Below are 20,651 nucleotides of genomic sequence, written 5' to 3' on the forward strand. Positions count from 1 at the left end.
TGTCACATACTGGTCTGTATTTGTTCTCATTTTGCTCTTACCACATTCCATTTCATTTTATCATATAATAAAAAGAAGTTACAACCAATCTAACAAGTGCAAGTATAACGTGATATCTATTACCTTCTTGTCAAATTGAACAAACGTTCATGAAACGATTAAAACTATAAAAATTACTTGTAAAAATGTATACTGACTTGTCCAATACCATATGTGCAAATTGTATACTATTATGATTATTTGGATAAATACAATGCTATACAACAGATACCTGAAAAGTACTGTACATTTTAGTAATTACGAACAACAGACTGAGTACATACTGAAATTTTCACTCTGCAGCAAAGGGTGCGCTGATATGAAATTTCCTGGCAGACTGTGTGACGCACCAAGACACGAACTCGGGACCTTTGCCTTTCGTGGGCAAGTACTATACCGACTTAGCTACTCAAGCACGACTCACGACTCGTCCTCACAACTTTAATTCCGCCAGTGCCTCGTCTCCTACATTCCAAACTTCACAGACGCCCTCCTGTGAACCTTGCAAAACTACTGTAAGAAAGTATATTGAGGAGACGTAGCTTTCCACAGCCTTAGGGATGTTTCCAGAATGAAATTTTCACTCTGCAGTGGAATGTGCGCTGATATGAAATTTTCTGGCAGGTTAAGAGTCGGCCTTTGGCTGTGGTGAGGCGCACACTCCTTGTTTGCGTCTCTCCTGTTGCGCTGCTTTCGAGCGAGCACGCGTTTGTTTACTTCCGCGTAGTGACTTGTTTCAGAGTCCGGCTTCATTGACCTTCATGACGTTTTCTTACCGCCAAGCCAAGAGCAAATTAACTTTTCCATTAGATCTCAACCGACCGAAGGCGTATGAAGTTAAACGTTTTATACGGGATGAAATGCGTCTCCCACCACAAGACGTTCTCGGAAAACATTTTTCGATCCTCAGTACTACTGTGTACGTAAAGCTGGCGAATGACGAGCTGTGCGTCGACGATGTGCGGCGCCACGCTAACGATCTCAAGCTTCGTTACTCTGACGGACTCACAAAAATGTTAAAATGTGTGTGAAATCTTATGGGACTTAATTGCCAAGGTCATTAGTCCCTAAATGTAACACTACTTAACCTAAATTACACTAAGGACAAACACACACACCCATGCCCGAGGGAGGACTCGAACCTCCGCCAGGATCAGCCGCACAGTCCATGACTGCAGCGCCAAGACCGCTCGGCTACATCCGCGCGGCACGGACTTATAAAGACTGTAGTGGTTGATCACGCTGGTTTTGGCCTCCGAACGTTTCCGGTATTGGAACTCCTGATTGAAGTACCGTTGGACGCTGTGGTGGCCGCTTTTAAACCTTACGGCAACATCGTCGGTCACCTGGCTGAAACGTGGAAAACGTTGGTAGCATACCGTGTCCTCAATGGCGTCCGTCAGATACACATTGAACTGTGGAAACATGTGCCTTCCTACTTGGTTATTGCCGGCTGCTGGGTTGTTGTCATGTACGATGGCCAGCCGCGCACCTGTTCAGGTTGTGGCCAGGAAGGCCATGTCCGTTCTGAGTGTCTCCGGCGTAGACTGGTTCAGACGGCGATCGGAGACGTCGATCTTCCTGCGGCGCCCACTGAGTTACTTCTGTCTGTAGCGGTGCTGCCTGCTACGCCCCCTCTGAATCAGTCGATACTGGTGTCAGCTCCTCTTGACGACGCGATGGAAGTTTCGCCTGTCTCTCCTGCGCCCCGGCCGGAGGCAATACAAACGAACGACGATTGCCAGCAGGCACAAGCTGACTATGTCGACCCCATGGTTGCTGATCATGGAGCTGTACCTACCTCCCCCTTTCTCCCATCAGGCCACATGTCGGGCGATAGCCGCCCGCCACCCGGCACAGAACAGCACGTTGGGAAGCGACGGTCGCCGAGCAAACGGAAGAGACAACGCCGTACCCCTTCTGATGATTGCGTCCACAGGAAGTCTGCACAGGATGACGAACCTGCTACTGATGGTGAGCTGTTCTCTGATGCCCTGGCTGCGTCTGATGCGGTAGTCTCACTTCCTGTGTCTGATGCTAGCTGTGGGCGCACCTCTGATAATGTTCCACTGAACAGGCCCGTGACACGTGTGTCTCCTGGGCGGACGACGTCGATGCTCACCATGGGCATTCTGGAAGTCTACAGAACGATGGACCCCACTTGGTGGAGACGGCTCCATCCCCATCATAGTTACGTGCCCTTCCGTGGGGGCCTAACCAGGAGTTCCCTGTGTTTCTCCCCATGTTTGAATCGCCTGTCTTCCTAGAGATGGCGACATTCCAGACTTATCGCATAGCCACGGTCAATGTCAACATTATTTGCATATGCCACAAACTGGCTTTACTGCATGACATGCTGTATGCTGCGGACGTTGATGTAGTTCTCCTTCAGGAGGTGCATGTTGCAACTTTGTGTGCTCCCCAAGGTTTTACAGCACATGTCTCTCATGCTTCCCCTACTGGTAGTGGGGTGGTGATCCTCTTACGAGACGGTATCCTCTCTGATGCAGTTGCCTATCTCCCTGATACCAGAGGTTTGGCTCTCACGTTTAGTGCCGTCAGGATTGCCCATGTCTATACCACCTGGTTCGGGTCATTCGAGTCGAAACTGTCAAAGTTCCACCTTCTTGTCACAAACTCACACCTCTCTCCCTCAGTCGGCAGGATGCATTGATCATGGGAGGCGATTTCAACTGCACCCAGGCACCCAATGACCAACCACCACGTCACCCTCCGTGAGCGGCGCTAGCGACAATTTTCCAGTATCTCACACTAGTAGATTCTTGGAAGTATTTTCATGGCGATCGTCTGGGGATAAGCATTTCACTAGCGTTCTTCGGCTCACTCGATTCTGTTTACATCTCTCGCGATATTACCGATGGGGTCCATGCTGCTAAACTCTCTCCCACTGCGTTCTCTGACCATGACACACGTATCTGCGCCATAAAAAATCTGCCGACAAAGAGTGTGGCGCGGCCGTGGACCATGGAAACTGAACACGATCCACCTTACTTCAACCGACTACCCACAGATCATCGAGGCCACGTTGGCAGTTTGTTGTTGACGCCGTTATGCCTATCAGTCTGCCGTGTATCGTGGGTGCTCTATGCAAAGCCTGCTCTCCGCAAGGTCTTGTTTTGTTACGGAAGGGAGGTTGTGGCGTGGCAGCGACGGACTCAGGAATTTTATTTCACCATACTCCGGGAATGTACTACGATGCTGTATTCCCCAGAGTGCCGGGCGATGGCGAATCGTGCCAATGAACTGTTCACGACACTCTCTCGCCACCACCTTAAAGGAGCTATGGTCAGGGCGCGCACACATGATGAGTTAGTGCAAGAGCGACCATTTATGTATCATATCATAGCGGAACGACGCCACCGTCGGAGGAATTTGATTAACGTTCTTACAACTGATGATGGGCAGCATTTTGATACCCAACGGGATATCAGGTCTGCCCTCCATGCACATTATGTTACGCTGTACTCTGAACAATGTCACCGCCCTGCCAACGTGACGGCAGTCTCCAGACTCTCCTTTGGCTTGGTTCCAGTAGATGCGACGATGGGCCTGATTGCTAACGACATGGAGGACGAAGTCCATGACGCTATCCAGGTAGGCTCTACGAGCAGGTCGCCTGACCCTGACAGCTTCCCACTCGAGTTTTGTCAGGATCTTATGTCACCTTTCGTCCCGCTTCCAGACGGTATCCTCGGTGGTTTCGCCATTCCCAGCCTCGGGGTACCTCATGGATATGAGATTACAGCCCCTTGACATTACTCAATAGCGACACAAAGATCTTCACCTGGTTGTTGGCTGTGCGGCTTAAATGGACAGCTCGGTACATGGTTTTCCCCCGATCAAACTTCTTTGGGAGGTACCAATAACAACCGCACTGCCCTCTTCCGCTATCGGGACATAATCGCTGTTGCTCACGCTTGTCGTATGCCTGGACTTTTGGCAGCTCTTGACTTTAGCCAGGCATTTGATTGAGTCGATCATGACTTGTTGGAAGGGGTGCTCAGCAATATGGACTACCCTGATACGACCGTCGACGTCGTAATGCGTCTCCTTCGTGGAGCTACCTCCCGTGTACTCTACAATGGCCATCTTGCTCCTCTCATCTCATCAGAGCATCAACGCTGCCTGCTCTCTGGCCAGTTGCATGCATTTGCCATGGAACCGTGCTATGCGGTGTCTGTCAACGCCTCTCTGGGATATCTCGGTGATCATTTATTCAGCAGCACCACATATGCAGACAATCTCGCCATCGTTCTTCTTAGCGGTGCTCATGTCAGGTATTCACTGGCATGGGTTACCATCTACGTCGAAGCTTCCTGTGGACACTACTGCTCCTTTGGGTGTAGCTGATACTCTCCGATGCTAAGGACTCGATTTTGCAAGTGATCTGCGACGGACAATTGCCCTCAACTGCCGACGTCTACTTTCACAACTAGAGCTGGGCTCTTAGATCACCGTTTACGAGCACTCAGATTTCTGCAACGCACACGATACGTAAATGTATATTTGGCGTCACGTATCCCCCACACGGCACAGACGCTTCCTATTTCGCCATCAATGGCCCGCCGCATGCTAGCGGCAATGGGTTCATTTGTTTTCCGCTACTTCCTGCTCAAGATAAGGTTCGAAACACTTACCCTGCCGCGGTGCAGGGGCGGTTTAGGTCTGTATCATGTTCCTGACATACCGGTAGCTCTTTTCATTGGCTCTCACATGACGTTGTGGTGAAGTAGTCCTACGTGCCTTACCAGCCTATTGCTGGAGGCCCTTGCACCACTCTCTCTCTCAGCACCTATCCAACTTTCAGAAGTCTCCCCGTTCTTCTTTTATTTCCGCCAGTTTTTGCTTGAACTGAGCTACGTCCGTACTGTGATACTGCCGGCGCAATTGACATCCACAAAGGCGACCTATGGTTTCCTTCAGCGTCACAGGTCACCGAATGTGGTTGAGGCGAAGCTTCTCCACGTTGACTGGCGTGCCGTTTGGTGATCGGTCTACGCTCCTTATCTTGACACTGACGTCCAGTCTGTATGGTCCCTTACTGTCAGTGGGAAGCAAGTGTGCCGGCCACGCCTTCACAGGATTCACCTTGCAGACACTTTGTTGCGTGTCGACTGTAATGTTATGGACGCAGACGAGCACCGCCCGGCGTGCAGATTGGCGAGAGGTGTCTGATTCTTGGTCCGTCAGATGTTGCCCCTAATTACCCATACGACACCTCATCAGATACCTACTGAACTGCTCCTCTTTCCGGGCGCGGGATGCTTCCCGCAAGGGAAGACGAACACTGTGACGTGGATTTGTTGACACGCAGCGCATTACTTGTTTGCTGATAGCGAGAAAAGTATCCTTGACTTTTGGCAGTTCCTTAATTAACGCCATTGTGCAATTGTCCGCAATGCAAAATACAGACAATTTTTCTCCAATTTCCTCTGTAGAGCCTTCCTTAACCCACCCCGAGCTGAGGTGTTCCTGTCATGAATGGCTGATCCCTGCCTCCTCCACACTTAGAACCGATATACTCACTTGTAATCGGAATGTTCTTCCCGGAAAAACTTTACGTTGATAGTCACGATTAGTCTGCCGTCATGTTGCGTCCTCCTCCTCGCGTAACGTCGGTTTCTCGGTGTTATTAATGACAAAACAATAAATAATAATAAAAACAAAAGAACGAAAAGAAAAATAAACAAATAAACGATGTTCATTGTACCTCTACTCCGAAAAGAAATAGCTCAATCGGTAGAACAACTGCCCCCGAAAGGCAAAGGTCACGAGTTCGAGTCTTGGTCTAGCACCCAATTTTAATCTGCCAGGAAATTTAATAGATTGAGTACAATAATTCTATAAAAAACAAAAAAAACTGTCGACAGCGCCCTTAAGAAAAGCTGAAAAGGAGTGCTGTTACAATGTTACCGAAAGAGTTATGTAGGTGAGTTAATTTATGAGTCGCCAAGCTTGGCATTTCGCGGAAAGAACAGAAAGAAAATAATATAATCGGAACAATGGCAGTTTTCTGAAATGCGTTGAAATGTTAGGAAAATCCGATCCAAGTATCACCGAAGACACAAGACATGTGATGAATGATGCAGAAGTGTCACGAGTATGTCGACATATGTCGGAGACAAAATTCAAAATGAAATAATTTCTGTACTCGCAACCCAAAACCAAAGTCACGTTTTAAACTTATGCTGAACATTTTTCAGTTTTAATTGACTTACTCCCGATTATTCACGTATGGAACAATCGGTATTATCATTAGATTCGTTAGTTTCAAGAAACACTACGACAGTTGGAAAGAAAGAGTGCACTTCTTAGCTTTATGTCCAATTTTTTCTGCTACTGGGGATGGTTTGATTTCTTTTATTACAGAAAGGCTACCAAAACATAATCTGAATATAAATCATTTAAGGGAGGCAGGTCTATGACAATGGTTCAAACACGCGCTGTAAAAACAGTGGGTTGCAAAAGCGACTGTTGAAGGAAGCTAAATCCATGGGCTTCTTACGTACCGTGTGCTACCCATTGTTTAAACATAATTGTTAACGACGCAGCTAATATAAATTACTAGGTACACTACATATGTTTTCAGTATAGTGCAAGAGCCTTACAATTATTGGTGGATTTATTTAAAAAATGCATTACTTCTTGAACTTTAAGAATATTGTCTGGGACAAGATGAACAAGTAGAATAGATGCCATAAGGCCGCTGCATAATAATTAACCACAGATTTATGATACTTTAAACGAAATAACTAACGCTTCTTTCGATCAAAAAGCAAATGATGACGCGCAATTTCTAGCAGACAAAGCATGTATGGTTTCATTTATTAGCCCAATGTATGTATGGCACGATGTATTGACGTAAGTAAACTTTGTTAGTAAAATTCTTCGGTCAAAAAATGTGGATATGCAGGTCGCCTTGGATGCTATACTAGATTTATGAAACTTTTTGATCGGCTGGCGAACTGTCTTAAGATTTGAAATAGCTGTAAATAATGCAAAAGAAATTACTGTAATGTTAGTAACAGAAACTGAGCTTGAAACTTACAGACCCAAAAGGCTCCGAAGACCGCTACACACTTTTGATTATCAACATGGAGGCAGGCACCTCAAATGGACCCTAAAACATCTTTCAAGGTTAATATATATTTTTACCCTTTAAGGCAGGCTCTAAAGATTTTATTTGTTATTGAGTCACAACGAAGTATTTAGTTTTTTGTTTAAATTCAGCGATGTTCAATATTAAAGCCAATTTACGACTACTTGTAATCATTTATGGGAAAGACTTTCTATGTCAGACATAGATGCCGAATATTTGTGCGAAGAAATTCTGTCACGTCAGGCCCTTTCTAAAAATTTAGACAATGACGTAACAAAAATTCTGGAATTTATATTTTAAAATAATTTGACAGTCATGTGTCTTAATTTCACTTATTCATTACGAATTTTAATAATGATGCCAATCGTAGCAAGCGCAGAAACATTAATAAAAAATTACTTGCACTCAACACAATCAGGAAAGTCCAACTTGGCTCTTTTGTAGAAGAGAAAATTTTAGATACCTCTAACTAGATGCTCACGAGATTACTGAGTACTTCGCAAGAAGAAAAACTAGGAGTTGATACTGTGTAACTGTGTTCAGATTTTGTAATAGCTTGAGATTTTTCAGTCTTAGTTTTTACTCACGTTAAATATTGAAATCTAGATACACGATAGTAAGCGAAAAGAATAAAAACGCGAGAAGGACAGCAAGGAACGTTTTGCTCTTTACATATAGAACATAACTTATTACTTTCTGGTAAAAATCAATTGAGAGTTATAATATTTTTCATGGTACTATAAATACGTAACATTATGAAACATTACAGGTATGGCTAAAAAAGCCAAGTCCAATTAATATAAAAAATTAAATCCTTAATCTCCTATAATTTGTATTTAAGATAGGCCTATATTAGCAGGACATAATAAATAATTGTTACTTAATATGGATTTTCCTTGTGCCATCTTTTTCGAAATGGTAGTCAACTGGTTCAGTCATTTACAAAATTGAAGGGATGAATCTTCGGTGCTGCACACAGTGTTAACCATCATTGACTTGCCACTGATTTCCTTGCTGGTGCTGCTTTATGACAGAATGCTTTGTCAAGCTGATAAACCAATCATCATTCCCAGCTGTTCCTCTACTCTGCATGGAACACTGTACTGTAAAATATGTTCATATCATTCTGAATTTCGTGTTTTCTTAAGCACGATATGGGGACCACATCTGAATCATGAAAAGCATTCCCAATACCGTTAACACCATCTCCTCCATACTTCACTCTTGACACTAAACGTGAAGGCAGGTAATGGTCTCCAGACATTTGCCAAACTCAAACCCTCCCGTCTTCAGATTGCCACAGCATATAGTACGATTCATCACTCCAAATCACTCATTTCCAGTCATCCACTGTCCAGTGGTATCGCTCTTTACGTCAACGCAAGAATCACTTAACAATGATACTGCAAAAAAAGAAATGTCATGTGACTGTAATATGTGTCTGATGAGGAGTTGCTCAAGCATTACACAAAGTACTTTATTCTTTTTAACTTTAACAGTCATTACACTAGATGGACTGCTGGTAGCAATTTAGAACTTCTTAATAATCCCTTCTACTGATTTCATGTCATTTTTTTACAACCACCCTCCACAATGCTCGATGATCCCTTTCCATCAATACATGACATTTGCCTAGTGTTGATTTAGCTGTGGATCTTCCTTTGCATTTATCATTCACAGTTACATCACCAACAGTTAACCTGGCTAGCTTTACAAGGATTGAAATGTCCCTGATGGATCTATTACTCAGGTGATATCCAGTGACTAGTTCACCTTTGAACTTACTGATCTCTCGTATCTGACTCTTTCTGCTATTTCTGCTTGTCTGCCGAGGACACAGTATTCCCTGACTCCCCTTATACTTGCCAGTCCACCTCTCATGGCATCTAGTGGTTGATACACATTACATAGGAGTGTTGGGATACTTTTGATCAGGTACCAGTAGCGTATATTATTTTGGAAATATTAGAACACTGAAGATGTAAGATGATTTATGTTGATTGAACCTCTTCACGTTAAGTTCCATTTGATGTTTTTAGAATGCCACATTCTGTTCTGTCTATAGTTGGGTAATAGTTACCTGACACTTGGCAGTACTTTTGCCAGCTTTCAGACGTGTAGCACTAACAGCTGCAGGCAAAAACAATAGTCATATGTATAGCTGCAGCAACACAGGCATTACAATAGAGATGTGTACACAATCACATTACATGGTAGGTTGATGTAGGTGCACAAAGCTGCTGGACCCAGCCCACTGCAACCTCCAGGGATTTTCCTATACCGACTCGACTATACGACACATCGAAGTGTACCCACTGACTCACTACTGCACATGAGCTGTGTGCATTCCTTTCAGCTGTGAACAACAGTACAAATGAGTTAAGTAGACTACAGAAAACCTAAATCTGGATAGCCAGATGTAGATTTGGACTACTGTCCTTCTGAATGTGTGTCCAGTGCTTTGAGTGGCCCTTAGACATTCAATATTATTGCTCAGTATTCAGGATGCACAGTAGTATTAAATATGCATGGGTTAATTGACAGGCCAGCAAGTAATATTGAGAAGATGAAATACTGTACAAATATATTGACCTACCTTCAGAAATATTGTGCTCTCTCAGAGTAGTATTGATGATATTCTTGCCAGCTGCTCCATGTGCTTTACAGTGTGCACTCTTCTGTTTATCTGCTACAAAGAGTTCAAAACAAAAAGAAAGATGATTCACCTTAGATTTGATTGAAACATACAAATTCTTGGGACGTTAGAACAGATGAATACAAAAACCTGGAAAATTAAGAATTATTCTTCTAAGCTGTTGCACATTAAATGTAGAAAGCAGTCCTACAGCTACAAGGGAAGAAATTATTTAAAATAATTGTCCAAAAACAAACCTAAGGGGAACCATTTTAGTTGTGAATCAGATACTCGACCATCAATGTGTAAAAAATTCTGATAATCATTTGTCCTATTCAACCTCAATTCTTTCAACAAGTTTTGAGAAGTGAATTGTTGATGCTCTTTATACAAATCTTTCTTCCACCTTCTTTTTCTCCTTCTGTTTGCAACAAAGGAGAGCAGTTACCATGGCGTCAGCATCTTGACCATGCATCATTTTGCACCAGACTAAATAATGCACATTTTAATTGAACAGTCTATGGAGAACTTCAGTAATATTGCAAAATATTATTGTAAAATACGAGGGTCAGTCAAAAAGTAATGCCTCCTATTTTTTTTTCTACATTTAATTGTCAGGAAATTTAAATGCAATTACATATGTTGAAAACCACAACACTGAGGATCATTTTGTCATTTTTCAATGTAATCTCCGCCCATCTCTACAGTTTTGGTCCATCTTCGAACAAGGGCATGTATCCCAGCACGGTAAAAATCACAGCTCTGCTTCCTAAGCCATTGACGCACGGATCTTTTGACGGCCTCCTCATCTTCAAAATGAATCCCACGATGAGCTTCTTTTAGTGGCCCGAACAGATGGAAGTCTGATGGTGCCAGGTCAGGGCTGTATGGGGGATGAGGCAAAACTTCCCATCCAATTTTGACAATCTCGTTAGAGGTGTGACGACTGGTGTGTGGTCTTGCATTGTCATGCAAAAGAAGAACATCTGCCATTGATTTTGTTGGGCGAACTCGCTGAAGACGTGCTTTAAGTTTTTTGAGGGTTGTGACGTATTGAACAGAATTTATTGTGCATCCCTGCTCCAAAAAATCAACCAGAATCACACCCTCTGTATCCCAGAAAACTGTTGCCATAACTTTCCCTGCCGATCGCACAGTTTTGAATTTTTTCTTCCTCGGCGAGCTTGTGTGACGCCACTCCATTGACTGCCTCTTTGATTCGGGTTCAAAAAAATGCACCCATGTTTCGTCCCCGGTCACAATTTTTTTCAGAAACTCATCTCCCCCCAAACGGAAGCGCTGCAAGTGTTGGGAGGCTATTGTTTTCCTTGCCTCTTTATTCTGATCGGTTAACATTCTTGGAACCCACCGTGCACAAACTTTTGAGTACCCCAATTGTTTAATAATCGTGATCACACTGCCTTTACTAAGAGAAATAATGCGACACACTTCATCTGCAGTCACCCGACGGTCACCACGAATGATGTCATCAACTTGCTGAATGTGACTTCTGAAATTTTCCCGGCGTATTTGCTCTTCTAATAATTTCCGGGTATGCAGCCGGATCCCGTCGACATTCTGCCACGATATTTCGGCCCAGAGACGTCCGGCCATCATCAGGTGAGTACACAACTACTGAAGAGCCCAGGTGCAGTCGCGGTATTTATACCGATTCTCGCGCACGTGTTGACATGCGCGGCATAGCCGAGTTGTACGTGCTGCCCTCGGTGGTGAAAGTAAAAGATCATCTAGTCATTGAGTATCGAATGACGCTGTCTATTCCGCTGTGAATGTATAACTTTAATAACAGGGTTCCAAGTTTTATCCAGTTGAAAGCCGTTGTCACGATTTATAAGATTATCGGCAAGACGTATTTCCACTGATTCCTTGATTACGGAATCCCAAAATCCGGAAACCGGAGCTAAAATTTTGTTCCATTGTATTCCATTGGAATTGGAATACAATGGAACAATTCCATTGTATTCCATTGGAATTGGAATACAATGGAACAAAAATTTTAGCTCCGGTTTCCGGATTTTGGGATTCTGTAATCAAGGAATCAGTGGAAATACGTCTTGCCGATAATCTTATAAATCGTGACAACGGCTTTCAACTGGATAAAACTTGGAATCCTGTTATTAAAGTTATACATTCACAGCGGAATAGACAGCGTCATTCGATACTCAATGACTAGATGATCTTTTACTTTCACCACCGAGGGCAGCACGTACAACTCGGCTATGCCGCGCATGTCAACACGTGCGCGAGAATCGGTATAAATACCGCGACTGCACCTGGGCTCTTCAGTAGTTGTGTACTCACCTGATGATGGCCGGACGTCTCTGGGCCGAAATATCGTGGCAGAATGTCGACGGGATCCGGCTGCATACCCGGAAATTATTAGAAGAACTTGCTGAATGTTGTGTGGAGTCACTGCACTCACCGGCCTGCCGCTCCGCTTTTCGTCAGTCAACGGTGTTTGCCCTTCAGCTTCCTTACAACGACGAACCCATCGTCTAACAGTGCTGACATCCACTGTCACAACACCATACACCTTCTTCAGTCTTTCATGAATGCGTATGGGCGTTTCACCTTCTGCATTCAAGAATTCAATCACACAACGCTGTCTCAAACGAACATCGATGTCGGCCATCTTACAAACTTCTGCTGTGCTGCCACCTGTTGACACAGAAAGTTACTACTGCAGTGGATTGCAGAAGAAGGTTTGAGGAATGGCGCCAAATTCAAATTTTTCACTTAACTTAATTTTTTTAAGTAGAAAAAAAATGGGAGGCATTACTTTTTGACCGACCCTCGTAATATTGACCATCTGGGGACCACATTACTACTGAAGCATTTTGCTTATCTGGACCACAAGAATAATACTGGATAGAGAGAATACCTATGATTGTACACATTTTTCCCCTTTCTGTATGTAATTGAACTGTGTACAAGGGTAGTACAATTTTATTCATTGTTTTAAGCAGCAACACATAGTAATGCTGTTTTCTCTCTACTGCCACACTTGTAGTAGATGCCTTCCCTTCCACAATTCAATATTTCATTGTGCTCATCTTCTGACGTGAAGTGAATGATTTCATAATTATATGGAGCTTTCTCTGGATGTTCCATTGACTAACAGTAGTATCTTTGTCTGTTCACAGTCAGTGGCATTGCTAAATCTGGGACTTTGTTGGCAATAATGGGCGCCAGGTATGTATAATGAATAGCTATAACTACTCATTTGCATTGCCAGCAAGCAGAGCATGTTCACACCCTATTTTATTTTTGTTTCATCCATCCAGATCCATAGTATTTGTGATAAGTCTAAACTGTTACAAAATAAAGGTTGCTAAGGCATGGACCTCCTGGTGTCTTCACTGTTGATGTGGAGGCAGTCTGTCAGGTCCTAATAGACTTGTACTTATTACATAATTTTCATACATTTATAGAAATGATTGACAGTGATTTTACTAAACAACAGATTTAGAATTGCTGATCGCTTTAGCAGTCATTATGCAATATAGATTTTTTTGTTGTTGGGCTGTTCATGGGAAATTATACTGTTTCCTTCTTAAGGAGACAGTTTCAGCACTGTGTCACAGTCACAGCAGATGCAGAAGATTGAAGAACAATGCTGAAATAGAATTGATGACATGTCCTTTGTCACTTCCTCATGCACTGCTCATTGAGCTGCAGAAAGAGGCATTGCAAGTACAGCAACACAACACAGAATTAAGTTACTCTGCTTCTTGCACAGTCATGTGCTATGTTACTAAACAACAATTGTAACAATATTATGAGAAGGAAAGTTGTTACTTGCCATATAGCAGAGATGCTGACTCACAGAAACGCACAACAATAGACTCTTACAATTAAAGCTTTCAGGAGCCCTGGACCTTCATCAACAGTAGACACAGGTGCATGCATGCGTGCATGCATGCAGGCACACGCACACACACACACACACACACACACACACACACACACACACACAACTGCAGTCTCAGGCAACTGAAACCACTGTGGTGTGTGTGTGTGTGTGTGTGTGTGTGTGTGTGTGTGTGTGTGTGTGTGTGTGTGTGTGTGTGTGCGTGTGTGTGTGTCTATTAATGATGAAGGCTCTTAGCTGAAAGCTTTAATTGTAAGAGTCTTTTTGTTGTGCCTATCTGCGACTCAGCATCTCTCATAATATTGTTTCATTCTGTCCTAGATAATCCATTGTTTGAAATCAACAATTGTGTTGGTCATTTCTGTTCTTATTCTTCATGATTGTGGAAAGAGATGACCTAATTATAAAATTTCCAAAAAAGTGAAAGCAAAACAGAAATAATCTGAGTGAGCAAGATATGCACATTGTAGTAATATACCATAGCAAGTTACAGGATGAAAGTGAAATCATCTAAATCAGATTAATTCTCTAGGGACCATTGCATGTCTGCCCTCTGCTGACATAGTATCTCCAAAAATTTGGTGCTCTCCTATGTACAAAAACATACATAAAACGCCAGGAGATCAGATGCAACCTGATGTTATTAGTGAAACGATTCAGTGCATTGTGTTAAGCAACCAAGAAGATATTTTTGCAAGATCGAAATTAGTGGGGAAGCATTTCAAAATGGAGAAAGTAGTTTTATAAGTCTTGCAGGTTATAGTTTGGAACCTATTCTGAATTAAATACTCCTCAGTTGCGTTAAGAGAAACACATTAAATAGAAGCACTTCATCAAATTGTGAACAACATTGTAAGGAATGGGTTAAATATTCTGTTGAGTGTGTAATGTTGAAAATTTTGGAAACATTGAAGGTAGTAATGAAGCTACATATACATTCAGTTTTTTTGTACTATACCTCATTCAATTTAATTTTATGCATTATGTCTGCATTATGTTACTATTTGGACAATAACACTTTCAGATTACTCCAAACTAGTATTTGTTAAATCTCAAAGTAACAGCACTTGAATTAGAAGTGTTTCACTTTCTCACTGTTTCCTTTCTTCTAGTGGTGCCGGAAAAACAACACTTCTGGCAACAATCAGTCAACGGATTAAAGGTAGGCAATCAACTACAGTACTCCTTCTTTTAGGTAATCCCATGTGTGTTTGCAGTGTTAATAATCTAAGCTTGTTTGTTTTATCCCAAAACAGGTGAGACTAAGGGAGACATTCTAGTAAATGGCAGACCTGTAGACCAAGCAATAATGAGCAGTATATCTGGATTTGTTCCTCAACAAGATCTCACTATTGATTCTCTTACAGTGTCAGAGCACATGGAGTTCATGGTAAAGTATATAAAATAAAAATCCTCAGTATATTTTCTCATAATGCTAAGTTAGGGTTCTAGCTATCAGATTAAAAATTAATTAAATTCACACTGGGACAGAGAAATGAAAGTGTGTTCCAGGCTGTCACAATCATGTGTTTCTTTACCAAGAGGAACAGAGTTTAGAGCAAAAGCTTTGGAGAGTTTTCAAAACAAATACATGGTCACCTGTCATGATGTATGGAACAAGAGAGCAATGGGCAAATAGGCAGGGTGGTAGGACGCGAGCATGTATGAGATGGATTCTGGATCATGGAAACATCTATAAATTGCACCTAATTATAAATATATCATCGTTTCTTGAGTATCTCTTACCTTACCTCTTTGGTAGCAGTATTGTCTAATTCACTAAAAAGAAGCACTGAGTTACCATGTATTCTATTTGAGTAAGTCTGTTGTAGTAAAACTACTGTCTAAATATAAAACACAGATACGAATTTTTCACTTTTACTATACAACAGCAAAAATTCATGATGTGAACACATTATCAAGCTAAAAAGAACAGAAAAATCAAAGAGCATAAAGAATTTGAAGAAATAGTGCACTTTCCACTTGTTGATTACTTGACTATGTCACTTGCACATAGCCTCCCCCCCCCCCCCTCCCACCGCACCCTACAGTGTTGAGCACTGGGGATAAATGGGAATTTGAACTTGACTGCACACCCAGCATGTGTGTCCCAGTGGTTGTCTCATCAGACATGTCCTTGGTTGGAACAGCCTCTGCCCACTGTAAGCATATGTCCACTGCCATGAATATGTAACTGTAGCATTCAGATGGGGGGAAAGAGGACTGACTAAGTCAATGTGGACAAGTCCAGACCTCATTGTTGACATGGGAATGTGTCCCAGATCTGTATGCACATGCCTCTGATTATGATGCTTTGGCACTGTATGCAAGTTTCGTGATTGAAGCGATCACTCATCTGTTTGCCTGTGGCAAGTGCTAGGCTGTGGATGCTGTGTCGAAACAGGTGTGAAGCAAAGTATCTGTTTGTTTCTAGATACGCCATACCTTACACTTGCCATGCCACTGGGTACATCCAACACTTGGAGGCAAAGGCCAGTGGAGGAATTATTCAGTAACAGTTGAAGACGCTCAGTGGTGAGGTCGTTGTAGTTCTAAACAGGTGTTAGGCTGCTGTTACAAGAAAAGTAGTTGGCTATGATGTTATCTGTATCATGAATGTGATGTACATCCATTGTAATTTGGTAGACATATCTGAAGTGTCTGAATTGGCATGGAGAGTACTTATTTGCTCATCTTTCAAAATGCTGACACAATGGATTTGTGTTCAGCATAGACGGTAACAGTTTGGGCCTCAACAAGGAGACAGAAATATTAGATGCTCTCTTAGATCACTGAAGCACTCCAACATTTTTAGCCAGTTTGAGTTTTTTGGTCTATTCCAATATCCACCCACCTTTTGGTGTAGTGCTACATATCGGCTAGCATCAGCAACTGGAGGAGGTGCTTGCCTGTTGCCCTGTGGCCTGCCAGTGTGCTTGTGAGAGACTTTCATTTTGAGTGGATTCGCAGGAGGTTGTGTTGGTAAATATGAACCATGTTGAGGAAACACCTCAATTGTTGATAATTCTGTGGTCAGAGTAGAAGCTGCAAAGTATCTAACTTCCCATGTAAAGATGTGATGCCATGTGCAGACATTTTATAGCCAAGGAAGATTACTACAGGTTCACTGACAACACACTTATTTTCACTGAGCATAATCTCATGGTCAATTAACCTCTGCTGCACTGCCCTTAAAAGATGTCTGAGTAACTGGACATATTTATAAAATACTAGTATGTCATTGAGGTAAGTAAAGCAAAATCGAAGGCCCCTTAGAAACTCAGCAAAATAGGTAGCCATGTCTGTGCTGCATTTTTCAGCCCAAAAGGGATAGCCAAAAACTCAAACAGTCCAAATAGTGTTATCACTGCAGTTTTAAGTATGTCTTTGATTGCCATTGGAATCTGATTATACACTTTTTGCCCATCCGACACACTAAAAGCCTCTACATTTACATCTACAGCTACATAGATACTCCACAAGCCTCTGTACAGTACATGGCTGCCGGCATCCTGTACCACCACTAGTCATTTCCTTTCCTGTTCCACTCGCAAACAGAGTGAGGGAAAAATGTCCTATATATGGTCTCCTTTACATGTGAACCATTCTTTTCTAAAATTCTCCCAATAAACAGAAGTCAGCCATTCACCTTCACTACCACAGTTCTCACATGCTCATTCCATTTCATATTGCTTTCCAACATTATGCCAAGATATTTGAACAACTTGACTGTGTCTAGCGGGACACTAGTAATACTATATCTGAACATTACATGTCTGTTCTTCCTACACATCCACATTAACTTAAATTTTTTCACATTTAGTGTTAGCTGCCATTCATCACATCAACCAGAAATATCGTCTAAGTCATCTTGTATCTTCCTACAGTCATTCAGCTTTCACACCTTACTGTACACCACAGTATTATCAGCAAACAACTGCAGATTGCTACCCACCCCATCTGCCAATAATTTATGTATATAGAGAATAGCAGCAGTTCTCTCACACATCCCTGGGACACTTATAACAATACCCTTGTATCTGATGAGCACTTGCAGCTGAGAACAATGTACTCAGTTCTATTACTTAAGAAGTCTTTGAGCCACTCACTTATCTGTGAAATTACTCCGTATGCTTGCACCTTTATTAACAACCTGCAATGGGCACTATGTCAAATGCTTTATGGAAAGCTAGAAATATGGAATCTACCTGTTGCAGGTCCATCCATAGTTCACAGTATATCATGAGAGAAAAGGGCAAGCTGAGTTTTTCATGAGTGATGCTTTCTAAAACCATTGTGATTGCTGATTCATGGACACAAGCTCCTTTAATGTATTCAAACTAAGAATATGTTCAAGGGTTCTGCAGCAAATTGAAGAAAGGGGTATTGGTCTGTAATTTTGGGGGTCCATTCTTTTACCTTCTTATACACTGGAGTCACCTGCACTTTTTTTCCAGTCACTTAAGGCTTTGTGCTGGGCGAGAGGCTAAGTAATGGGCCAATGCCATAAAGTACTATCTGTAAAATCAAATTCGGATTCCATTCAGACTGGGTGACTTATTTGCTTTCTGATCTTTCACTTATCTCTTTGTGCCAGGGATGCTTGTTACTCTACCATCCATATGGGAGGATGTACGAAGGTCAAATGATGGTATGTTTTCACGATTCTCCTGTGTGAATGATTTCTTCAATGTGAAAAATAATCACATGCACTGGAGCACAAGTGAAACCCTGGATGTTTGGTATCAGATATCTATCCAGGACAGTTCAGGCATTCACTGCATGATAATCACTACACAGATGCCATGAACCATCTTTCTTGTGTGCTAGAAGGCCTGTGAGGCTCAAGAACTGTCCAAATGGTTTGTGATTCCACACTGAAGCATCTAATCAAAAAACTATGATCTCATGTAGTTGTACTGGCGCGATCTGGTGGGTCCATAAAGAAACTGCTGGACCACAGTTGTTACAAATACGGTGCACCATTGTGTATGTGGCCTTGCCCTGTGGCTTCATGGTTTGCTGTGTTTCAGAAGACACCACTGTATTAGAGGGAGGACCACACTGTAAAGATGTTCTAAGCATCTACAATGTTTTTTGAGCTGCTTATAGCTTGCATTTTGTGGCCTTCAGAGTATCTTCTAATTCTAACACATTGTTTTCTGTATGTGATTTGGTAATTTCATGATTGATTGTTGCATAATCATCTTCAATGTTATGGACTTTGTATGCCACTTGGCAGCGGTAGGACTCCCACTGTCCCATTTCATCATTCAATAAGAAGTATTTAAGTTGTTTACCCTCCGAGCACGTGAACAATCTTTCACTTGGGGAACAGTGTGACCATCAACAGAATGTGTTAGGCAAGCATTCTGTATATCCACAGTGACAGTAGCTTACTTGAGGAAACCTAACTCAAAATTGTGTGAGCTACATCAATTGACATGAATGTCCATTTCCAGACAACAGTCTGTTGGCAAACAGCAAAGTCTTGTAACCATACTTGTGTATGATGGAATTGCTGGCTGCCATTAAAGGGACCATACTAGCTTTCTTGGCATCAGGAGAGTATGGGGCTGGCAGATGCTGACACCTGATCCCATGTCAATCAAAAACATAAAGCCTGAAGACCAGTTAGTGATGATTAGCCTTGGTGATGGGGTAGAGTGTAGTCATGCTACAGTGAAAGTGTTGCTGTCATACTGCAGTTGGCAGCACAATGAGTAGTGCTACATGGCACACGTATTTCATAACATCAACAGGTCCGAAACTTCCTGGTAGATTAAAACTGTGTGCCCGACCGAGACTCGAACTCGGGACCTTTGCCTTTCGCGGGCAAGTGCTCTACCATCTGAGCTACCGAAGCACGACTTACACCCTGTACTCACAGCTTTACTGCTGCCAGTATGCGTCTCCTACCTTCCAAACTTTACAGAAGCTCTCCTGCGAAACATGCAGAACTAGCACTCCTGAAAGAAAGGATATTGCAGAGACATGGCTTAGCCACAGCCTGGGGGATGTTTCCAGAATGAGATTTTCACTCTGCAGCAGAGTGTGCGCTGATATGAAACTTCCTGGCAGATTAAAACTGTGTGCCCAACCGAGACTCGAACTCGGGACCTTTGCCTTTCGCGGGCAAGTGCTCTACCATCTGAGCTACCGAAGCACGACTCACGCCCGGTACTCACAGCTTTACTTCTGCCAGTATCCGTCTCCTACCTTCCAAACTTTACAGAAGCTCTCCTGCGAAACTTGCAGTGCACACTCCGCTGCAGAGTGAAAATCTCATTCTGGGATCAACAGGTCCTTTTGGTAGGCACTGAAGATGGATATCATGATCTGTTACACCTGAGTCAGATCATGTTTGGTGTTTGGGTGCAAATATGATTTCTTGCTCTTCATAGCCTTAAAACGACAATGCCAATGAAAGCGCCAAATGCCTACCAAGGTAACACATAAATGCATGACTGGGGTGTAAGGGCATGGTGGGTATGGGTGCTACCTGCAGCCACAGTTCATAGTTGCAATGTCTCTTAAATGCTTAGTCAACTTCTTGATAGAGAGTTTGTAGGGACCCCGGATGAAGCATTGACTCACAGGACTGATCCACCAAGTATTGGCTGTCTTTGGTAGAAATGATAATTCTCCCAGTGCCCTGTGGCACATGAGTTGAGCATAATGTGTGCTCTGTCAGCAACTTCGATAATGATTGTCCTTTATGAGCAATTAAGGTTAATCGGACTGGTGGTAGCAATTGTATTAGATGTGTGGTGGCATATTGTCCAAAATGATACTGGCATCAATCATACATACAAATGTTTCCAGAATTTTGATTGTGTCTTGTCACCACACATCTCAAGGTAAAGGATCTGCATAAGCATCTGATCCATTGGTTTTATGCAATGTAAGGCCAGCAGCATTTTGAGGGCATTGTAGGGATGTTGGAGAAGGAGTGTAAGATATTA

The 20,651-nt window shown here is 42.6% G+C and overlaps 1 protein-coding gene across 1 annotated transcript in view; it reads left to right on the forward strand.

Annotated features, from left to right (window-relative positions):
- The window catches only part of LOC126345529 (protein scarlet-like), a 315,909-nt gene that overhangs the window by 259,017 nt on the left and 36,241 nt on the right, over positions 1-20,651 (forward strand). Inside the window, exons 4-6 of the mRNA XM_050002109.1 lie at positions 12,959-13,007; positions 14,799-14,848; positions 14,943-15,076. Of these exons, the coding sequence (XP_049858066.1) occupies positions 12,959-13,007; positions 14,799-14,848; positions 14,943-15,076 (233 nt within the window). The remainder of the gene's footprint in view (positions 1-12,958; positions 13,008-14,798; positions 14,849-14,942; positions 15,077-20,651) is intronic.

This window comes from Schistocerca gregaria, chromosome 1, assembly GCF_023897955.1.
Source record: "Schistocerca gregaria isolate iqSchGreg1 chromosome 1, iqSchGreg1.2, whole genome shotgun sequence".
Classification (NCBI taxonomy): Eukaryota; Metazoa; Arthropoda; class Insecta; order Orthoptera; family Acrididae; genus Schistocerca; species Schistocerca gregaria.